This window comes from Athene noctua, chromosome 11 (assembly GCF_965140245.1).
Source record: "Athene noctua chromosome 11, bAthNoc1.hap1.1, whole genome shotgun sequence".
Taxonomy (NCBI): Eukaryota; Metazoa; Chordata; class Aves; order Strigiformes; family Strigidae; genus Athene; species Athene noctua.
The window spans coordinates 5,403,189-5,425,376 of NC_134047.1; the positions used below are offsets into that span (position 1 = coordinate 5,403,189).

The 22,188-nt window shown below is 51.9% G+C and overlaps 1 protein-coding gene across 1 annotated transcript in view; it reads right to left on the bottom strand.

Moving 5' to 3' along the window:
- CD99L2 (CD99 molecule like 2) overlaps positions 1–16,041 on the bottom strand; it is a 34,513-nt gene extending 18,472 nt beyond the window's left edge. The window contains exon 1 of the mRNA XM_074915109.1: positions 15,923–16,041. Within this exon, the coding sequence (XP_074771210.1) occupies positions 15,923–15,980 (58 nt within the window). The 5' untranslated portion in view covers positions 15,981–16,041. The remainder of the gene's footprint in view (positions 1–15,922) is intronic.
- Positions 16,042–22,188: the final 6,147 nt, after the last annotated feature.

Here is a 22,188-nt window from a genome sequence, read left to right on the forward strand (position 1 = left end):
TGCTCTCCTTCTCCAACAGCCCGGGTGAAGCCGCAGGGTTATAAAGTGGTCTGTCGGTGCAACGGAGTAAAGTAAGGAACATGCAAGACCAAACACCTGCCCAGCTGTAGTGCTTGCACAGGGTGCTGCCGAACCAGCAGCACAGCCCTACTGAGACCCCACACGCTCACTACTGCTGTGGCTGACCGTCCCAAGTTTCCTACTCTGGGAATTTCAAGCAGGCTCCCTTTCCCAGCATGGCTTTTTCACTAGCTTTACTGGATTTTCAGGAACTGGTGTTGCTCTGTCATTCTTGCCTTTCTATTTTAAACTGTGTGTAAAAAAAGGTGGAAGGGGAAAAACCACGGCGCGTCTCTGGCGGCATGAGAAGCGCTACAAACCTGGCTGGGGGAAATGCGCTGTCACTGTGTTTCGTTTCAGTTCCCCCTGCCTCCGCAGCGGGCAGGGCTTGCATTGCTATGCTTGGAGCAATCCCTTCCCTCTCCCCCTGCTCCCTCTGCTCTCTGTGTTTAAGTAAATGTTAAGGGCGCTGATGTGCTGCACTCTGATCCCTGCCATAAGCGCATCCTCCCTGTGCTTCACCTTTGATGTAGGAGCCCAAATACAAGGTGAGGGGGAGCGGGCAGCCGTGGGGGTGTGGGCAGCTTGCCTGTTCTCCTGAAGGGCTACAGGGGTCATGGGGTTGCACAGAGATGATGCCTGAGGGGGCTGCAGGCTCTGCCGGGAATGCAGGGGCCTCAAAAAATGGGCTTCCCCCTGCCTGGGTTTGAGGGGCTCACTGGACCCACCAGCTGAGCAGCATTTACACCTCCCTGGGTTTGACAGCTCCCCTTGGCATCTCTCCCCACAGGATAATAGGAAAGTGCCACTTCCAAAATCATTCTCTAAAGAGCCAGCTAGCACATGAGTGGGTCCAGGGGGACAAAGGGTGCTCAGGGCCCTCCATCCTCATGGGGCTGATGTAAAGCAGCACCCGCTACCGTGTCCTGGTCTGCAGCTGCATCCCGGGGAAATCCCCATTGCCAAGGAGCGGCATGCAAGCAGCCCGCCTGAAGGTTGGGAAAACTGTCAATGCACGGAATCACCCAGTAAAACCTTCCCTAGGAGCTGTAGCGCTTGGCACAGTCTCTTTCCCAGGGCTTTCCCACCACTGCCCACGGCAAATCCAGATCCTTTTCCAGGGCAATTTAAACCCAGGAATCCCCTAGGCATTGCCAAGGATTAATAATAGATTGCCAGTTAATTGAAGCTGACAACATCTTTATTTCATGCAAGGGGTGTTATAGAGATGTATTACACCTTTTATGGATCAATAACCGAGTGCTGCCGTCAAAGACATGCAAACATGCCTGCTCGCTCCGACAGATAAGAGCTGAACACTCTCCTCCTTATTCTTTTATTCAGTTATTAAGCAGTAACAAACCCGGCACTTCACAGCCAGATGCTTAAAACCCAACCAGCAGTCGGTACGCATGTTTACCTTGCAAATGCAGTTTTTCAGAAGCAGTGCTGCTGCTGCCTGTGCTGTCTTGAGCAAATCCCTTTGCTCCTGGGGCCCTGGTCCTGCTCCGCAATCACTGGAGGAGAAGGTCTCCTGGCCTCCCAAAGCCCATCCTCTGATGGGAACCCATGCACAGCACAGAATATCTTTTTATTAAGGGTTTACACTTTCCAGGAGAAGCTGGGGTACGTTCCTACATAGCAGAGCTCACAAGCAACCCGCTGCTGAGCTACAGAGGTGTTTGGAATGCATACTCAGCAGTCGGGGTTGTGCATGCCCTGATGTTTCACCTCCCTTGCAGGATGTACCCACACAGGCTGCAACCTGTTACAGGATTATAAAACCACTGATACTCAAAATCATCCTCTACTGCTTGCTCGGTGTTGGGGAGCTGTACAGGATCTTCACTGGGCTTGACAATTAGCCTAGTTTGGTTTTTTTCCCACCCTTGCACTGAGTCCTTGGAAGAACTCTTGTCTCTGGCTACTGGGAGCTAACACACATCCCCAGGGGCAGCAGGGAGATGATTCAAGCCCTGGCCAAGGGCACTGGAGCATCTGCAGGGCTGCAGATCTATGTCAAAGGGGAGAACGGGCAAACGAGACGTGTTTTCCATATTTTTCTTTAATATGACAATCAAAAAAACTGAGCCGGGACAATCTCATGGTACCTAATAGGAATCCCTCAACACCAGAGTGGGGAGGTGGGGGGACCCCAAGGCTGCAGCTGTGCCATGCGGAGGCTGTAAAACAGAGGTGAGAGTTACAGATGAGCCCGCACCGCAAGCTCCCCCGCCTCTCACCAAGTCCCCTCGCCTTGCCGGGGGTATTTTTAATCAGGACTAGATGCTCTTTGAAGGTAGAAGGGTTTTGTGCCTTAATGTATTCTCTCCTCATTATTTTCTGTAGCAGGCAGCTCAAACGAGCAATTGTACTCGTCAGCTTTTTAGTTTTTACAATTATATATATATTCTAATTAAGCCCCACTGTTTGACAAAGCTTGAATTACAGTATCATAATTCACACCCAGTATATTGCTAGGCTGTCTGAGGCACTCGGAGTGAGGTGTATTCCATTTTTAGTGCCAGCCCACAGATCTCTTTGTGCAATATATATGTGTTTAGCTTCCCTGGGAATTGAGAGCCCGCGACGGTCTGAGATTGACAGCCCGGGAGATTACGGGAGAATGCAAAGCAGATACAAGGGCAGCGGAAAGTAATTCAAACTGCCTGACTTTTATGCATCTACCTTAGGAGCAGCGCGGCAGGCAGCGGGCAGGAGAGCATGAGGGAAGCACGTGCCGAGGTAGCCAAAAGCACCAGGGGCTCCCCAGCGACCAGCCTCGTCTTCTTGGCTCTGAGGTTGTTGGCACATGCAGGTGGTTCCCTGTGCAGGGCACCCGTGCAGGACAGGGTGCTGGGGATGGAGGGGTTTTGGGTGCAGGGCCATGTCACGCTGCTGGTGCTGCACTGCATCCTCACAGAGGTGTTTCCTGCTGTCTCAGCAAAGATACAGTCCCAAAGGTCCGTGGGGAGCAAAAGGCTGCTCCTTCACAGGCTCAAATCTGCTCTGCAGCAGCTGGGGTGCTCCTGGCAGCACCGGGGGTCCCCAGGAACCTCTCCTGGAGCTGGTGATGGCACAGTGGCACTGGCCAGAGCAGTGACCCAGGCCAGCACAGACCAGAGCTTCAGACTCACAGATGCCGTCCACCACCACTGCCTGGGCGCTGGCCTCAGCCGCCTACCAAACATAGGAAATTTACTTGCAAGTGCCAAGTTGCTTGCAAATCTCGAGTTCTTGCTGACTACTGAGACCAAAGCGCAGTTCTATGTGTGTAGGGAGAGCAGAGTTCCTCGGAGCTGGGGCGTTACAGGCAGTCTGGGAGCAGCGCTGGTGGGCCAGGCAGGCAAGAACAGCTTCACTGCAGCTGCACTTCTCTCCAGAGATGCGTTCATGCCATCTCCTGAAGTCAGTTCTGCCTAAAAAGCAGATTCTGAACTTCCTCCAGCTCTTCAGCCGCTGCCAGGGAAGACAGACTGCCCAGGGACATAGCCCTGCACAAACATCCCGCCGGCAGCCCGCCGGGGCGAGGGGAGGCAGGGCTCTGCCAAGAAGTGCAGCGGGGGAGAAACTCAGCCCCCTGCACCCGCCGCGGCAGCAGGCCCGATGGCTGACGCTGGGGGGACATCGCCCCGGTCTGGGGCATGGCCAGCTGAGAGTGGTGGGACACAGTCCCCCGGCTGGGATGGCCTCTGCTCCTTGTGAGGGACGAGGTAACAGTGCCAGCCTTGTTCTCCATTCCCAGTGAAACATTTTGATTTCCAGAAGTACTAATCAAAATCATTCTTGATTATGGCAAAAACAACCTCTGCTGAATTTTTTTTTTTTATGCAATTAACAAGGGTATATGGTAATTCCAAGCAATCTTGCTCTTGAGATTAAAGGAAAGCCTGCCAGGAAGCACATGAATAAAGCTTTAAGATGAGAATTTGCATAATGAAGACTTTCTCTTTGTGGAGGGACTAATGGTGGTTATGTTTGAAACCTATTAACAGAAATGCCTAAAAGCCTCCGCTAAAGTCAGCGCCTTGTTGTAGAGGCACCGTGACCTGTGCAGGCTCCATCGCCCCCGCTGGCCTCTGCGCTGCCGGGTCCCTGCCGGGAGCCTCAGCTCCACAGCACCCCCAGTTCTGCCCTCTCCTTGTGCCAGGAGCTGGGCACGCCAGCTGGGGCAGGAGTGGCAGCGGCCCCGCACGAGTGCTGCTGGCCGCAGCTCAGGGCAACACACCTGCGTTTTTAAACCACAGGATAATTCTGCATTTCTATGTGCCGGGGCAGCCGGACAAGAAGCAGATTGCTGCAATTTGATTTCGAGGCTTACTGGGAATAATTTAAATTATTCAGCAGCAGCACCCGATATGCTCAGCACCCAGCAAGAGCGATGGAGGTGGCGAGGAAAACACAACCAGCAAAACCAGTGTGCATCTGGTGGGCTCCAGGCTCCTTCTCAGCAGACACCATCAGCACCACGATTAGTACCACCGTCCCGGCGGGCAGGAGAAGGCAAGCTCTTGCTGGGAGCCACCCCGCTAGGCGCTGAACGCTCAAGGGACACTGGTGCCCATCTGCCCTGCGCCATGCCGAGGGCTGCCCAAAGGTCCCAACGCATCTTGTCCCCAGCTTGGGTGGGAAAACAGACCTCCAGGTTGCTCTCAAACCACCCAAAGAGACAGCGCTGCCCCACACACCCCGCAGTGTCCCACCACCCCAGGAAGCAGCTGGCAGCTCAGCCTCCGCCACCGCGGCCGCACCGGGAGCTGCCAGCAGGTCGCTCTGCAGACGCCAGACAAAAAACACATCGGGGAGGAGTTTCTCATCTGCTGCCATCTCCTGCAGCCTTTCTCACTCTCCACAGCAAGATTTAAAACCCCGGAGGGAAGTGCCCTCGTCTCCTCTTTCCCAATAGCTGTGACTGGTAATCAGCTCGCAGAAAGCCCGCAGTATTTACCAAGTGCACCTGCATGGAGGCTGCAAGGAAACCTCGAAAGCTCAGGGCTAAGGACAGGTGCTTCGTCCTGAACTCTGGCATGTGAGAAAAGCCCCTGCTCCCAACCTGTCTGCAGGAGGATGAGCTTTGCCACCAGGCTGCTCCTCCCACAGCACTGTCCTTCTTGGAGCAATGGCAGCTTCCCACCACCAAACTCACCAGCCTCCACCACCACCCAGCCTTCACCATCAAATCCTCCAGCCTCCACTGCCAAACTCACCAGCCTTCACCATCAAATCCTCCAGTCTCCACCACCAAACCCACCAGCCTTCACCATCAAACCCACACAGCCTTCACTGGCAAACCCAGCAGCCTCCACAACCACCCAGCCAGCTCCCGAAGGGGTAGAAAGCACCTTCAAATCCAGAGGTGTTTCTTCATGCTTAACTCTCGTCCTAACTTTCTCCTTCTTCCCAGTGTTTCTCTTTGACCTGCTCTCAGTCCCACCGACTCAAACCAGTGGTGATTAGTGTGTTTCCACGGTTTATCAATGAAATGAGATAAGAAAGGCTATTAGCGGAGTGGTTCACTTGCTGCCAGTTGATTTTGACTTTCAAACCAGTGCGGGGCCCCCAGCTCAGAGGCCGCAGGAGTGTGGCAAAGGGGTCTTTCTCCATATGCTTGAGGCCCGAGATGCGAAGGAGTAAATTTGCTGTTGGAGGGAAACAAAGCATTTCCAGGCATTTGACTGCCCTGCTGGTGTCGGTGTCAGCGTGTCGCGTGTTAAAGCCGCGAGCAGGAGGGGGCTGCAAGCGCCAGCTGGCCCCGAGACACCACGGCTCTGCTAGAGACGGCCTAATCCCGGGGGTGACGTACTGAGCGCCCATGGGCAGCCACACAACATCTGTTTTGGGGCGGGGGAGGTTTGCCCAGCCCAGGGCTGTGCACAGCGTTGGGGGTGGGGGAGCAAGGGGCCCGCACCATGTGTCACACAACGTGACAGAAGTCGGTGTAACAGCAGCATGGCCGTGGAGGAGCCCTGGTGCCTGGGGGACCATCCTGCCCCTGCCCCCTGGCAGGGCACCAGCCGCAGCCCCAGTGCTTGTGGCACAGCAAAGAGCCCCTGCGCGTCCTTTAACACGATTCCCACCCCACTCTTCAGGGACAACCCCAAGGAACGTGGCTGCACAGCGCCATGAACTACCTCCCCACCAGCGGCAAGCTCGGGGCAGGGACAGCCGAGGGCTTGATCTGCTGAATTAAAATGCCTGGCCCCTGGGGAGGCTGCGCAGCCTCAGCCTGGGCTGGAGCCCTCAGCTCCACGGGAGACCAGCAGCTCCCCAACTGTCTCAGGCACCTCAGGCTCCCCAAAAGCACTGTCCAGAGCAGTACCCTCCACCTCAGACAGACAAACACCTCTGGGTGCTGGCAGCAACCCTCAACAGCTTGGAGTGAAAATGAAATCCCTGTCAAAGGCAACACTACAGGAGCAAGGAAAGGCTTTGCATCGGAGTTTCCCATGGGATGCCTTGGACCAGTGACCACTACCCAGGTCTGCCCCACCTCTGGCTCCACAGCATCATCCTCTCTCTGACCCCATGCAAAACAAACATTTCCCCAGGTCTTCTGCCACCCCAGTGGGGTTGGAAAGTGGGTAGCCCTGTTCAGGTAATACAAGATGCCAGCGGAAACAGTTTTCTTTAGTACCAACACTCAGAGCTTTCAAGGTTTCCAAGGCTCTCTGACATCTCTGCACATAGAGTGGGTGACGTTTTCTAAGCAACTTTAATTAGATAATCGTTCTTTGAGGTTTGTGTCAAAGGGGGTCTCTGCCACAGCGTTGCCAAAACCTGCTTTCAATTAGTCCCAGATGAATTGCGTCAGGAGCAAAAGGCTGGAAGGTTTTGAGCAGAGGTATTTAAGGTTCCTCCCTTTCTAGGGTGTGCCTGATCCTAGTTGTTCCTGTGATGAGGATGATGATCAGCTTTCTGTGTTGGGTAAAGGAACATTGTGGCCAAGGAATAACAAGGGCAGGGGAGCTCAGCCTGTGTAGGAGCTCTGCCACTGAGCCCAGAAAGCAAATCTCTGACCCTCCTTAGGACTCTGGGAAAATGCCCCAGGTAACCCTCAGTAATTCCAAGGTGTACCTGATGAAAAAGGGAGTTGTTTCTTTTTTTCACTCTTTTGCTGTTTGGTTAGTTTTGGGGTGTTTTTTTTTAAGGAAAACCAATTTATTATACCTAAGGGGTAAAGGATGTGGATGGCATTATTTTTCTATTCTCAGACTCCAACCGCTTTGCAAGTGGCAGAGGGAAAATTAGCACTGACCCCACTGCACAGGTTAGGGAATGGTTAAAGGTGACTTTCTCAGGTCACAGAAGAACCAACAATATCATCTAGGGCTGGGGTTTGACCCCCTCCAGGTGGTGTGTGAAGGGGTCTGCTGGACAACTGGATTACTGCTGTGCAGCAAGGGAAGGGGAGATGTGGGGGTGCCGTGACCCTGCTCCTGAGCAGGCACCAGCCCTGCCAGGGAAAGACAGGCTGGGAGCAGGAGGCAGGATCTGAGCTGAAACCACTTTGGGTTTGCCTTGGCACCACCCGTGTCTGGGTGCACCACCCCTGGCCTTTGCCCAGCCCACCTCACCAGGTGTGGTAGGGTAAACACAGACCCCCAGCTCACTTGGTTTGTGATCCCTACTGAAGGCCACAAACCTCTGCAAGTTCCTTTTCCTCCTACGACTGTGGGTGCTGGGCTGAAATTTGAGGTGCTTTCACATTTTCATGCATGCTGTCCACCCAGGAACATTACAAGGTATGTTCACGTTAGCCACTTGATTTCTGCTTATACATTAGGTAATGGCTATGAATTTGCCTAGGGCCGAAGATGCCTGCTTATCAACCAGATAACAAATTGTGTCACGAAAGCATTTTGCTCATAACCCAGCGAGGAACAACTGATGACAAAGCCAGCGATGCAGGAGCCCAAAGAAAACTGAAGCAGGAGATTAAATGCTTATCACCTGATTCCCGATGGAAAGAGACTGCTCTCATCAGACAAAGATCAAGAGAAGATGCTGTAGTTAAAAGTAGGTAAATAGGGAATTACACGGTAAAAATGCTGGTTCATCACTTGGGATGTGCTGCTCCTGTCGTACTGTGCTATTTAAAATAGAAGTGGAGCAGGAGTGGAAATGAAGACTTGGGCGATGCTGACAGATGGAACGAGGCCCTGGGAGAGCGTGGGGGGTGAGAGCCCTCTCCTCTGGCTGGAGGCATCTGTCTGCCCCTGTCACACACCCTGCAGTCCAGGCCTCCTGGCTCCTGCTACAGCGCGGCGCCCGCAACTGCCTGCCTGCCTCTCTGTGGCACCTCACCATGTAAATACTGGGCATTGGGACCAGGGTGGGGTGTTGTTTAGGATCCAGGCTCTGCTGCCCGATGTCTGCACCCTCCTCCAGTTGCTGTGCTGGGACACAGCGCCTGCCTGGCCACGTTCCTGCTGCTTTGGGCAAGGTGGCTCCGGTGCTCCCCAGAGCATCGCAGACCCCAAGTGCTGCCAAGGGACTGCTCCATCCTGCCGCGGGAGAGATGCCCTTCCAGTGTGGAGAGACAACAGGGTGGGGGGCTACACACACGCACACACTCCCCCAAAGCGGGAAGCAGCAGCAGAGCTCTGCTGGAGGTAATTCTGAGCAGGTGGTGCAGGAACTAGCAGTGATTTTTAACCACCGGCCACGGCCAGCTGGGCCAGGCCACCCACACCCCACCTGGCAGCTGCAAGACCACCCCTCCTGGCTCACCCACAGCAAGGGGAGCTGTGCCACATCCCTCAGCCTTCTGCAGCGGCTCATTCTCAATAAGGTGGGTTTGGTTTCTTTGAGGAGTTTGGAGAAGTCTCCTAGGAAGCAGAGTCTGGGGTGCGTACCTAGTCTCTGCTGCTTCCCATGCCCAGCACAGGCTGCGTCTGCAACCAAGGAGGTGAAGCCAGCTTTACCCGGAGCTGGCCTCCTGCATCTGGCTGGTCAGCACACTGGGCTCCCATTGTCCCCAGATGCTCTACTGGGGCATAAAATCAGAGTGCTCTGTTATGCAGGTGGGGAAGGTCTGTTGAAATACTTCTGCTGTAGAAAAAAGTGTTTCTGTTTAAGTCAGTGATAACTTATCAGGACAAAATATGAAAGTTTTTGTTAGAGAATCTCACAGCTTTTTTAAAAAATTTATTTCATGACTATAACTTAAAATGTCATTTTTTAAGTCATGAAAGACAGCTGTATAATCCTGAGATAAAATGCTTGTCTAGGTGAAGGAGGTGTACATCTACCTGGTTTTGCCTCACATCACCAGGGGAACAGCTGCCTTATAACCAAAGCACCATTTGCTATTGATGTGGCATGAAATAATTTAAACACAAAAACAGGAGCTCACTGAGTTCAAAGAGAAATCCACCAACGGGTCTCTCGCTCTCTCTGACCCTACTTGTGGAGGAAATAGCAGCAACATTTACAAAACCAACTGTTTGTAAACTGTTACTTTAATTCAAGTGTTATGGCTCTGAAGTTTCCTCTGCAAAAGTATCTAAGTCATTCACTCAGTTAAGGCTGTCACTACCAAAGACAAAGGAGGAATATAGCTTTTTTTCCAAACATATGTTTAACCTCACTTACAGATGCTCTATTTTCTGCATGAGGCCAAAGACATGTATTGGGATCTGTGTGCATTTTAAACACACATGGGCTGAAAACTTAGTGGTGTCCTATGGATTTTTGGAAATAACCAATTCCAGTTTCCTGGCAAATAATTACACACAAACTGCATGGCATCCACTCAGTGTCTCTTGACAGTGCGTGAGACTGTCACCAGCAGCAGTAGCTGATGCTGAGCAAGCAGGGCCAGGCTGAGCACCTGCCCCAGCTGAAGCACCTGGGTTAGAAACCTGCCTGTTTCTGGGTCAGAAAGAAGGAGTTTGTTTGGGGGTGAGGGGCTGGGTGCTCAAGGCAGGCTTGCACCAGCTGGAAGCATTGCCCTGGATGGTTCAGCTTTGGGAGGCTGCAACCTCTTCAGCCCAGCGTTGTGTTGGCATCAGGCTGCGTGCACATTTCTCTGGTCAAAAAGAACTTCCAAGGTGGGAAAATGCACTGGGCAAGGGAGAAGCTTCATCAATTCTTGGTCTTTCTACCTCTTCACAGCACAAGAGTGTACCCTGAGGTATGCCCAGGCTCTGTAGTGGAAATGATGCAAATCTCTGAGAGGAATGCTATGTGCCTGATGGCAGGATGGGGCCTGGGGAGGCTTTTGGTCTAAATGAGGTAGACTGGGTCTGACATTAGATTCGCTCTGGTCATATTGTCTAGAAAGAGGACCCAAGTCTTGCAGTAGCAGGGAGACTTGAGTGGAGGTGGTTGGTCATCACAGAGAGGCCTGCTTCACCAAGCTGCTTGCCTTCCTCCCATATACGTCATACAGAGAGCTGATCTGGAGATAAAGACTTTTCCCTAAGCTTCTACCCCTAAAAGCACGCATATGACAGCAGACAACGCTTTATGGTCACAGATTGTGCTGTTCCAAATCTTATCATGTATCTAATGTCCGTTCTGCAGCACATGCACCTCCTTTGTCACCCACAGCTGGGGCTCGAAACCTCTTCTGCTTGTTTAGCTTCTGCCTCCTACCCTCCTGCAACCTGCACTGCAGCTACCCCCAAACACCAGGAGTGCGTCCTTCTGAAGTGGGATTTCAGTCGGATTCTTTCAACTTTGACAAGTTCTTTCCATCCAGATTTCTTTGTGTGGGGGCAAAGAGAGCATTTCAAAGGGCAAGGAAAATGCTGAGCAATTCTCTTTTCCCCAGCACCTCATTCGCTGGTGACAACCCCACGCCAGCCTGCGGAGCCTTCCAACAGCAGACCGATGCTGTTCGCAGTGTCCCTCCTCCCTGTCTGAGCCACCGCCTCCAAAATCTTGCCAACGCCTCTGGTTTTGCCTTCTTTGGCTTTTCTACACGTATATGCCGTGCCAGCAGTGAATCCCTACAGCAGACCTGGCCCACTCCTTCCCTGCAGCTGCTGCTCATGTGGCTGGGTATCTGGCGATGAGATGCTCACACTCAGCATCAGCTTTCTGCTTGTGGCTCTGGTATTCCTACCGCAATAATCTTCTGCGTTTCCTAGACAAGGTTGGAAAGCAATGAAAAAGGATTTCGGAGTGACTACAAGGCAGTTTTGTAAATATGTATTAGCATTAACTTTATCCACATTGCACCAGTAGGCTGAGCTTTCAGAAGATCAAACCTGACCCTGTGCGGCTCCATTGAAATCCCTGCCAGGGTACAGAAGGTGTTCACCTCTCGCTTTGCGACGGCTAACGGGCTTGTATCGGGGCTCTCTGATTTTTCATCTCAAAAGTGTCATTCACTCAGCAAACACGTTCTTGTGCTCGCTTCCCAAATCACAGCTAGTGAATCCAGCATCTGGATCTCCTACTTTGAAGCTTCCTTTTCAAAAAAAGTCCTTTCATGTTCTGCATTTTGATACGCTGTGTTCATCTTCTCCTGTTTTCCTCTATTCAAGTTCATCCACCAATTGCGAATTATATCAGTCAGATTACAAAGGAAGTATTGCACTGGTTTTCTCTTTGCCATCAGTGTGATGGAGTTTGTTAAACATACGTTTTGTTATTAGATAGATGGCTTCAGAAGCACTGTCTAATAAACTCCCGGTTTTTCCTTTAGTTAGTTGTAAAGTGAATGCCTTAAACCTCCAGGAGATATTTTTCCAAGAATAAACAAATTTGTTTTTAAACCCAGCAGTCCTAAAAGTTTATTCTAGTCAACACTGGAGAACAATAGGCTCTTCTGTTTTATGTGCCTTAAGGGCTGAAACAGTTGCAACAGATGCAAGGAAAAAAATTACAGTTTTGTAGAGGGGAAAAAACCCCAAGAGTTAAATGGCCATTTCCAAGCAGAGCTATCACTAGACTGTAGAAGAAAAAGTTCCAAAATACAAGCAGAAGTATGAAAATTAATTCTTTCCAAAGCTATGTACATAAATATCTGGGTATGGCACATTTAATTAATGCATATTTGTTCAAAGATCTGAGATAATTTGTAAGAAAACCAATTCAGCTTTTCCTGCTTTGTCATATGTGCTAAAGACACTATCAAAGTAAAAATTATTCTTTAAATGTATTACTTTGACTTGCCGCTGATACCTAGTAATTATAAATTTAATAACATAATGATGTATTATAACTAAGATTTTTAGCGCAGGTAAACGCTTTACCCAACGCTGCTATCTCCTTCAGTTTTGACAGCAGTGCCAAACCAAGGCTTTTGCTTCTACTCTATAAATAATTCCTCCCTGCAACTCTCCCAGCACCACTGTGGTGAGCGACCCTGGCGAGTGATGGGTGTAGAGCCAGTGGGCCACCTGGCACTGCCACCCCCTTTTCTGCCAGCTGCATCCACTGCTGCCTGCTGCAAAGCAGAGCCCAAACACCTGGAAAAACATCTGGAAAAGAGCTGGCTCTTTTCTGCCTTCTCTGCGCTCTCAGTTGGGCACTGTTGTGCGGAGACGGTGCAGAAGAGCCGCCTGCAGTGACTGCAGCCATCTGTGCAACAGTTATAAATAGCTAATTATACTGTCTAATATTACTTTCACATTTAAGTAATTATTGTAATTGCTGGTGGGATATTGTAGTCACACTCGAGAGGAGAGGTGATCTGTGAGATGCTGTCTACTAAGACACGGGATGACAACACGGAGAGTCGCCCATCACTGCTGATATTGCAACTTTGGAGGACATGCTCAACTAGTCTTATGGCTGGTTTGGAATCATGACGTTTTTCTTCAAGCTTTTCTTACACAACCTAAAGCATAAAATCTGGATGTGTCCCTTCTGCCCAGCCTGTAAAAGGTAACTTTGCACTCCCTGCAAGAACGCTGACCTCAGATGTCAAATTTGCTGTATTTCCATGAAAACACATCAGTGCATTCCTGTACTGGCTTACCACATGAGAGGGGAAAAAAATGACTGTGGAAAAACTGTTTTCCTTATCCTTTTGCACAAACATGTGGCTAACCCTGGATGACTCAACCATAACTAGTTTCTGGAAACGCCACAGATCTGTGCATTTAAAACATCGTGCGACACACTGGCACAGGGACCGCTCACCTCTGGATGCAGCAACAAGGCTTTGCAGGGCTTTTGGTTTCCTTCATCGCCTCAAAATAATGCTTCTGCTCCTCACTACACTGTGAATAGGCTAAACAGCTTGGTGCCCTGCAAGCAATTCCCACGTCCAGTGTTGCACCCGCAGCCAGACGAGTGGTGAGGGCGGAGGGAGCACGGCGGCACGGCTGCGTCCGACAGCCCCCTGGGCGCTGAAGTGCACAGTCAAGTAAGCAGAGAAACGCAGTGGAATTGGACCAAAGAGAAACCCAAAACCTAACATATTTTTTCCGTTAAAAAGTGGAGGTTTGTTCCTGCTTTACTGGACAGCCACAGCCAAGATGCACATTATTCTTGTGTCAATGGTGGATCCGGACCTCAGCTGCAGGAATCACATTAAGCGCTGATTTTGTTGCCTAGTTTGATATCGTTGGTTCTCGGTCATTTGTAAACCTCCAAGCTCACAAGAGACTGGGCTGTCTGTGACCCACTGCTGGCAGCGGTGAAAAGACCGTTTCAGAATAAGAAGCTAAAAAACAAAGCCAGCGAATAGAGGCAATGAAGAAACTTGATTTCTAAAGCTGCTGTACTGAGAGCTGGGGTAAAAAGCCTGCCTCGGAAATCCACTTCCTAACCACCACCTGATATCTTCCCGTGGGCATGGGCTGGCGGTGGGGAGGTACCCTGGCACCCAGAAGTTCAGTGCTCGGGTGGGGAAGGGCTCTCCGAGACTCTGTCAGGGCGCCGCAAAGCGGCTCCAAGACGTTTGGGACAGAGACAGAGGGAGGAGCAGGCACCCACCCGTGGGTCAGGAAAGCCACCACTGAAATCCGAAACGCTGGGGGAAGAACCGGAGGCCAGGTGGAAAGGCTGAAGCCACACACCAGTACCTCGTCCCTATGTGTCCAGTGTCGGCAGGGCTCCGCGCAGGAGAGGTCGCGAGTGCAGACCCCACTTCCCTTTATACAGTTATTTCCACGGAGAGGCAATTTAAAGCAGCTCAGACAGGAGCTGAACTTAATGTTGTTCAATTACCTGTGAAGCTTCACGCTGGCAGGAATGATTTATGAACATTTCAGTGAAATTCATTTTGATACAAACACAGCCAAGGATATTTAAGAGCTGGACCCTGCAGCCCAGCACTCCAAAATGAAACAGAACAGCATTTTTCTTTGGCCATGTTGCAAACAACACAGAATGCAAATAGCTTTACTGCTGACTAATCAGATTTATTTTTTTTTACTTTAATCTAAAATCAGGACTTTATGTACAGTCTCTTAGCTCAGCCTGTCAAACTAATATCCACCAATTAAAAATATAGCAGCTAAACTGATGAGCATAAGCAACTCTGTACCATGCCATTACCCTTCCAGGTGCAGAAGCAGGTAAATACCTAATGCAAAGGGAGACTAATTCCAGGCTGATTTATGGTAAACTTGATCTCTTCCAACAGCAAAAGCTGCTCGGCCCAGTTCACTCTTCGTTTTGATGCTAATATCCTCTAACCAACCTGTGTTTGATGGGTGCCTCCTAGCTAACAGCAGATTTTTAAAGAAAAACTTTCCCAAGGTCTTTTACATAATTGCTGTCTAGTTTGTCCGTGCAACCCTTAAGAGGACTTTTTTTTCTATTCAAATTGGCAAGCAATTTTTTAAGAGTACTTTTTTTTTTTTTTAAGGAAACAAAGAGTTGTGGTAAGCCTTGCATTGATTTTAATTCCTTCCCTCCCCCCCAAAAAAAGCATGGGTTTTTTACCTATCTTCCTAGTTACTGTTCAGCTGGGACTTATTTCTGGGTTAGACTATTCCGATCTGCAGAAATAGCAGCAGGACTAAAAAAGAGAATACAACCAGCAGCCCAAGAAATTTGGGTCACACGGAGAATCCACTAATCCAACATCTCGCTAAGCAGAGAGACAAAATCAAACTCCTTTCACGACGACTCCGTGACTCCCTCTGTTTCGGATTATCCGAGACACAGGGTGCTACAGAGCTTTATACCTGCAGCATCGCACGTTTTGTTTAAACATCGCTGTGACACCTTCTCACAAAGAGGCACACGCCGCATTCTGAGATGCTTTAATCACCGGTATTGTCACTACAGACGGGCTCAGAGCCGTCATTTCTGTCAGGTACCTGTGCAGCGGCATCCCCAGCCGCCGGGGGGGGGAGAAGGGGCAGGGACCGTCGGGGGACGGTAAGAGCCCGGGTGTGGGGCTCCGGGGGGAAGAGGGGGTGACTAGGGGGTGGCTTAGGCCGGGCCCGCCCTGGCGCACCGGCTGGCGCTCCGCCATCTGCTGCAGTGTCGGGGTGCTCTGCGCAGGGTGGGGCCCCGCGGGGTGCAGCCCCCCCCCCGCCTCGCCAAGGGCGATCCCCCGACTGTGCATCCTCCTGGGGGCCCTGCCAGAGCCCCTGCTCGGGGAGGGGGGTGTCTGTGTGCACCTCCCCGGCCCCGTGAGCGCCCCCCCCCCCCCGGCCCCCGGGGAAAGCCGCATCCTACTGGGGGATGATTCCAACCCGCGCACCCCCCGCAGCGAGGGGGGGTGGGTTTGAGGTGGGGGGCTGCCACCTCTGCGGGCTCTCCCCTCGGGGGTGCATGCTGCGGCGTGACCCCGGGCGGACGAGCAAGGGGTCTCCGCCGTGCCTGGGCCGGGCCCGGCGCCGCGATCATGCGCAAAGCGCGCCGCGCCCCGCGGGGACACCCCCCCCGCCCCGGGCCGCCCCCTCCCGCTGCCGCCCCGCGGTGCCGGCGGCCGGGCCGGCCCTACCTGCGCCCAGCAGCGCGGCGAAGGCGAGGAGGAGCCCCAGGAGGCGGCGGCCGGCCATGTCGCGGCGGGGCTGCGCGTCTGCCGCGGGCTCGGCCGCTGCCTCCGCCGGGGCGGGACGGGGCGGGACGGGGCGGGCGCACGGCGCCGCCGCCCCCCGCTCCTCGCCGCCCCCCCCCGCTCCCCGCCGCCGCCCCCCTGCCGCCACCTCCCGCTCCCCGCCACCGCCCCCCGGCGGGGAGGGGGCCGCGTCCGGGCAGCGGCGGGGTCCCCACCCGGCGGGAGCTGCGGCTCCCCCCGGGGCTCTGCTGAGCCCCGGCAGCGGGGGCTGCCGCGCTGGGCGGCTCCGTGCCCTGCCCGTTACGGCGGAGGCGCCGTCCTGCCGCCGGGATCAGTCCCGTGTTCGCTCACCGAAGGGGGGGAGAATCCGCGCTGCAAAGAGCGATGAGGAGAAGCGCGGAAAAGCTCGGCGGGGCTTTGGGTTGCTGCTGCCTGGATGGGATGCGCGGGGCGGCGTGGGGGGCAGCTCCCGGGGCCGTGGGAGCCGTCTGTGCCGACCGGGGGGAACCCCAGGGACTGTCGGAGCCCCGTGTGCCGGACGGGGGGGGACCCCAGGGACTGCGGGAGCCCCTGTGCGCCGGCCGGGGGGCAGCGGTGCCGGGGTACAGCGATGGTGCAGGCGGGGGTGCTCGGCGCCGCTCCCGGGGAGGGGTTCCGCAGAAGTGCAGAGGAGGGAGCTGCTGCGATTTCACCCTTTAATGCCAAGTTTTTAACGTGGAGGTTACGGAGCCATAGAAATGTTGACTGGAAGCGACCTCTGGAGGTCTCTAGCCCGAACGCCCCCTCGGAGCGGGACCCACGGGTAGCAGGTCACATCAGCCATGGCTTTGTCTGCTGGGGAGTTGAAAACCTCCAGGGATGGAGGCTCCCCCACTTCCCTGGGTGACCTACGGCAGTGCTGCCCCACTGCCGAAGGAAGGAGATTCTCCCTGGTCCAGCCTGACCCTCCCACTGACCCTGACCGCTTCTTTAGCCCTCACTCCTGTTGTGTTGCCTGCCACTGCCAAGAAGAGTTTGGCTCTGTCATCTTAATAACTGCCCTTTAGTAGCTGTAAATTGCGGTTAGAGCTGCTGTCAGCCACCTCCTTGCCAAAGCAAACAAGCTGCCCCTCGTAGTTCATGTGCACCAGGTGCCGGACCCTCTCCCCTACCTCTCTTTTAAGTGGGCAGAGGGAATAGTTAATAATACAGTAAATATCTTCTTTGTTGATATTTGTATGTTGTTTCACTACAGAAAATGGTGTGGGGATGCAGCCTATATTTAAGAGGATTTCCTAAAGCCTTAGTGGGGCCTGAAAGCCTCAAGAAGTGTCTAGGTTGTCCTTGTCCCACCCCACTTCACAGCAGTTGGGCGATACTGCTGTCCCCGGCTGCTCCAGCCGAGTGTCAGTGCTTGGTGGGAACATCCCTTGAAACAGTGAGCAAACAGACCATGGAGGAGTCACAGTCCTACGCAGAAGTTCCGCGGCGTGAAGGATGTGGTGGGATTGCAAGGGGGGGGATGCTCTGCTGCCGATTTTCATCGATGGCTCCGCGTCTCCCAGTGTCTCCCCTTCCACAAAGCTTCTGGGGGGTGGTGGGGGGGTGGTATGTGTCTGTTAGACCCTCCCCAGAGGGGTGTCAGTACGTTGCCGTGGCTCGACGTGCTCGTGTCGCGCCGTCGGAGTCGCAGACGGCTCCGTACTGGGCAAGTCAGTCGCTGCTGCAGCGACCAACGGCAGCATCAGGGGTCCCAGACTGCAGAGGAGCTAAACTGGAGAAGATGCAGTTCAGCTGCTGTGCAAGGCCATTCGTGCCTCTCTTCCTATTTATACAAAGAGATACTCAGGATTATAGTCCCGTTCAAATCAAACTGAAGGAAAACTAGCAGGACAACATTTGTACCTTCCCACTCAGGCTCCCCAATAACCTCTCCATCAGCTATTTGCATTTCAATGGCTTTGCAAGCCTCTGGTAATTGTTGGGGGAGGAGGCGGGTAAAAAGGCTATTATATTAGAGTTAGATCAGCTTTAGCAAGCCTGAAGGCATGAGAGAGCATCGCAGCAGCTGATGCAACCCGTGACAGTATATTGTTTGCCGTTCTGTGTGAGCCCGGGGTGTGCACCAATGCTTGTGAGTTGATTCATAATTACAAAGAAATGTATGAATGTAGCGTTTAATTGGCAGGAAGGCAGCAGCAGCGCTGCGCTCCGAAGCTGGAGGGAGACGGGGCGGTCCGAACCCGGCGTTCATGTTGGCAGCACTCCTCGGGCTTAAGCCCGGGGCCAGCCGGAGCTGGGGCTGGGTGTGACAGGCCCAAGTTGTGTCTTTAAGGGAGGCCGAGCCCGAGGCAGCTGCCGAGCCTGGGGACTGGCCAGCAAGTGACTCAGCATCGCCTGACCCGTGCCCAGGAGTCCAGGCTATTCTTGGGTCGGGTGTGTTTAAGGCAGGCAGCCCAGGCGTAAACGCTTCCAGTTGCTCCGCAGAGGATGTGCCCGTGCTGGGGCTGGAGCCTCGCACACGCTCCGTGTCCAGGACTGCAGTGCCTCTTCCCCCGGATCACTTTCCTCCAAGCTCGAGGGGGCTACGACCTTTTCATTTGCTTTTCTTGAGCTAGGTTAAAGCTGTAATCTTTGAACAGCGGGATAAACAGCCATTGGAGAAACTTTCAGTGGGAAAATATACTTGCTTCCCATTATGTTTTGACAGGTATCATGCTTAACTCTTCTTGCTGCCTTTGAAAATCTGCTCCCTGGGCTTAGCATGCTTTTGTCTCTGAGCAAAAATATGTTTAAAGGGAAGGGGAAACACTGATCAGGAGATGTAATGCTGGGTCAGACAAAAATCTGATTTAGGATCTTTTTCTTTCTAAATCTATTCAAATAATTTAGCAGGCTGAGAACATGTAATCCATTAGATCTCAGAGACCCTCGCAGGCACTAATCAATTACCCTTGATAAGTGATGGACACATAAAAAGCATCAATTTAGCTGCTACTGAAGTGCCGCTGTTTTAAAAGCAGAATGAGCTGTCATGTAGCAATGCATAGCCTTGCCACAGCTATCCGTGATGGAAAATGAAAGTACCATACACAATTTCAGAGGCTGAATTACATTTCCACCTGTGTACATCTCCTTCCTGAGGTATTGTTATTTTATGGCCCTGTTTCCAAATACAAGTCTTTTTGAGGTAAAATTTTTTGGCTAATTTGGGGATCTTTTAAATTCCCTTATTAATCTAGAATTAATCTGGTTAAATTTTCTAAATGCCTTGTTTTCAGAATTCTTGATGAAAGTTCTGATTCAAGTGGTTCCTTTAAAAAAAAACACCAAACCCAGGCAAGTAGTACTATGGGATGGCAATGCTACAAACAGCCTTTAGCCTGCACCACCCCAGCAGCCCTGTGGTTAAAGGACTCGGGGATATTCCCAGAGTCTTCCGTCACAGCTGCATCACCGTGGAGCAGGAAGGAGTAGGTTTCCCTGGGCAATGGGCTGGCGGGTCACTCTGCTGCTGGCTCTGGTTCTCTGCCAGAGCTGGGATCCAGCAGACTTCAGTGCCAGCGGCTGGGCTGAGGGAGTGGCTGGGGGTCTTTGGGGCTCGGCTCCCCCCCAGCCCACAGTGTGCTGTGGCTGGCTGCGGTGGCTCGCCCGGTGGAAGTCACGGCTGAGTAGAGCTCCCTGTAAACAGAGTCACTTACTCCGCTGCTCACCGCCTGCCAAGCACCGCTGGAACCATCTTCCCAGAGAGCCTCCAGTCTGGGTCCTTGCCGGAGTGATGCATTGGGGGATATTTGTACAAGCTAATTTTAAGTATGTCATTCCTCTGCTTAAATTAGATGTCTAGACTCCTGCTATAATCAAAGGTGAGAGGCAGGTTCCTAATTACAGTGCTGTGAATCACACCCTAAAAGATCCCTTGTCTGTATGGGGAGCGTGGGCACCTTATGCAGGTGCTTAAAATGGGTCTGAATATTCCCTGTTGTGTGCTGGGTCTGCCGCTGCTACTGCAAACAAACACAGAACCTCCTCGCCTTGCGTAAATCAAACGCTTTAGCTGCGCTCTTAAAGGAGAAATGTTAGTACTCGGATGGAAATTAACTGGAGAGTGCATTTATTTTTGGCCAGTCCCCTGGGAGCACCTGCCAAGCATTACCTCTCATTTCAAGCCTGGCTGTTCCTGCTGAGAAAGTCTGATGGAGCTTCGAGTCTGGGTCAAGGTGAGTGCCTGGCTCTTCATCAGCTGTCTGTGCCATTTAAAAGGGAAAGCGTAAAGAAAGCAAAGCAGCAGATTGGGTGTGAGGAATGCTGTTCTCGTGCTAGAGAGTGCAGGAAAGAGAAGAAACAGGACTGCTTGGGTATGGTTTATGTACTGATTAAATGCACCTGCTGGTCCCCAAGCATCAGTGTACAGTTTTAGACTAAAAATGTTGAATTGTAAATTAAATAGAGAAAATTAATTCTGGCCTCGTCTACTCTGGGACGATAGCCAATTGCTTAAAACAAGGCTTACGTGCACCTGTTTGAAACCAGAGTAACTGACACAAGCCACAGTGCCTACGTAAAAGGTTTCCGAGAGTCATTAAAGCAGTTGTGTGGACACGCTCAAGCATCAGCGATGGGGATTTCGGCACAGGGTGGACCAGGTTCTCCCCTTCCATGGGAGCACGGCCAGAGCGTGCACAGGGATGGGCCTTGCAGGGTGCCTGGAGGTCGCTGGTGCTGAGCGGGAGCCGGCGTGGCCAGGCTGCCTCCTCTCCTGCTTCCCAGCATCATGTCCCCAGGGGCACGCTGGTCCAGCGCTGGAGGCTGCACTTCTCTTCTGATGGCAGGACTTGCAGGCAGAGATGTTCAGGACTTTTTTTTTTTTCTCAGAATAACTGTGATGTCAAATGGAAGGACAGTGAGGCATTGGGGTCAATTCACATCTTTTGCAAATACATTAGAAACTCATGTTTGTTCTCTAGATTCCTGAAAAGCAGAAAAACCTGGTGTTTTCATTTTTTTTAGATTTTCCACCAGGGACAGAAATCGCTGGCTGAGAATCTGAGGCCTGAACCCAAAGAAAACATGTCTCAAGAAGCAGCATAACTACTCTGGCCAAGGTTTTTATTTTTTTCTCAGCCTACTCCAAAAGTCTGCAGAATCCAAAAGGGGCTACAGAGTGTAAGGTGACGTTCAGTGGATCAATGAACAGCTGTAAAAGAGTTTTCCTGCCTTTCCCAGCAGTTAATAACTTCATTGCACAGAACTTGGTTTTTCAGAAAGACCTCATGTGTTTTTTGGCTGACTGAGGACTGGCGAGGAATGTTCATAGCTACAGATGGGGAGAATTTTTTTTTTTAAGGGAAAAAAAACCCCAAACCTCAAACAAACAAACTTGCTTTCACCAAAATCTTTGTTCCTGTTGCTGAGAGTGTGCAGTATTACCTGCAGTAATAAAATGGTGCATAAAGCAGCCTTATTCAGACCGAGAAGTGTGGAAATTTGAGTGCAGAACAGATAATGTCAGGCAGTCAAGGTGTCTGCTTGGTTTTTTTCCCTCACACTGGACAGGCGTGATCTGTGTGGCTGGGTTAGTATAATGGCGGAGTGGGCACTGGCAAAGAGCAGGTACGACTCAGGGCTGATACTGCTTGGGAGGAAAGCAGTTTTGTTGCCAAATCCTGGATGCTGGCCCTTGAAGGAGAGAGATGACTCTATCTTCTTGGCTTCTGAACCTAAAGGCAACTTTTAGCACAGCTAAATTGTACATGTCCCTTGGGAAGGGTTTTGAGGCCAAACCCACTAAAAACCCTAGACTTCCATCTAAATACAGTCCTAGAAAATTACTGTGGTCTCAATCTAATATGCATTCTGTCTTGTACAGCGTTATCCCTCTTTTGTAAATAAGGGTTTGCTTGTTTACTCGTCATTCTACCTGTAATGGAAAAGTTTCATCAGGTGTAACAGAAGTACAAAAAAGGAAACTAATTCATATAAAATCCCCAAAGTTTGCAATTGTTCTTAAGTCATTGTGTGTAGATTGTTTGGGATTTTTAACCATGTCATACAATTTTGTAATTGAGCGGTGATTTTATATTAAATTTTGTTATAGGTTCAAACCCTATAGAAAAGTGCTCATGTGTCTGGTACTTTCTCTGTGACTCTCCTGTGAACATGAGAGAGAGTTAAAAACCCCAGGTGTTGGAGATGGACAAGTTCCTCTCAGGCTAGCACACAGTTGTTCC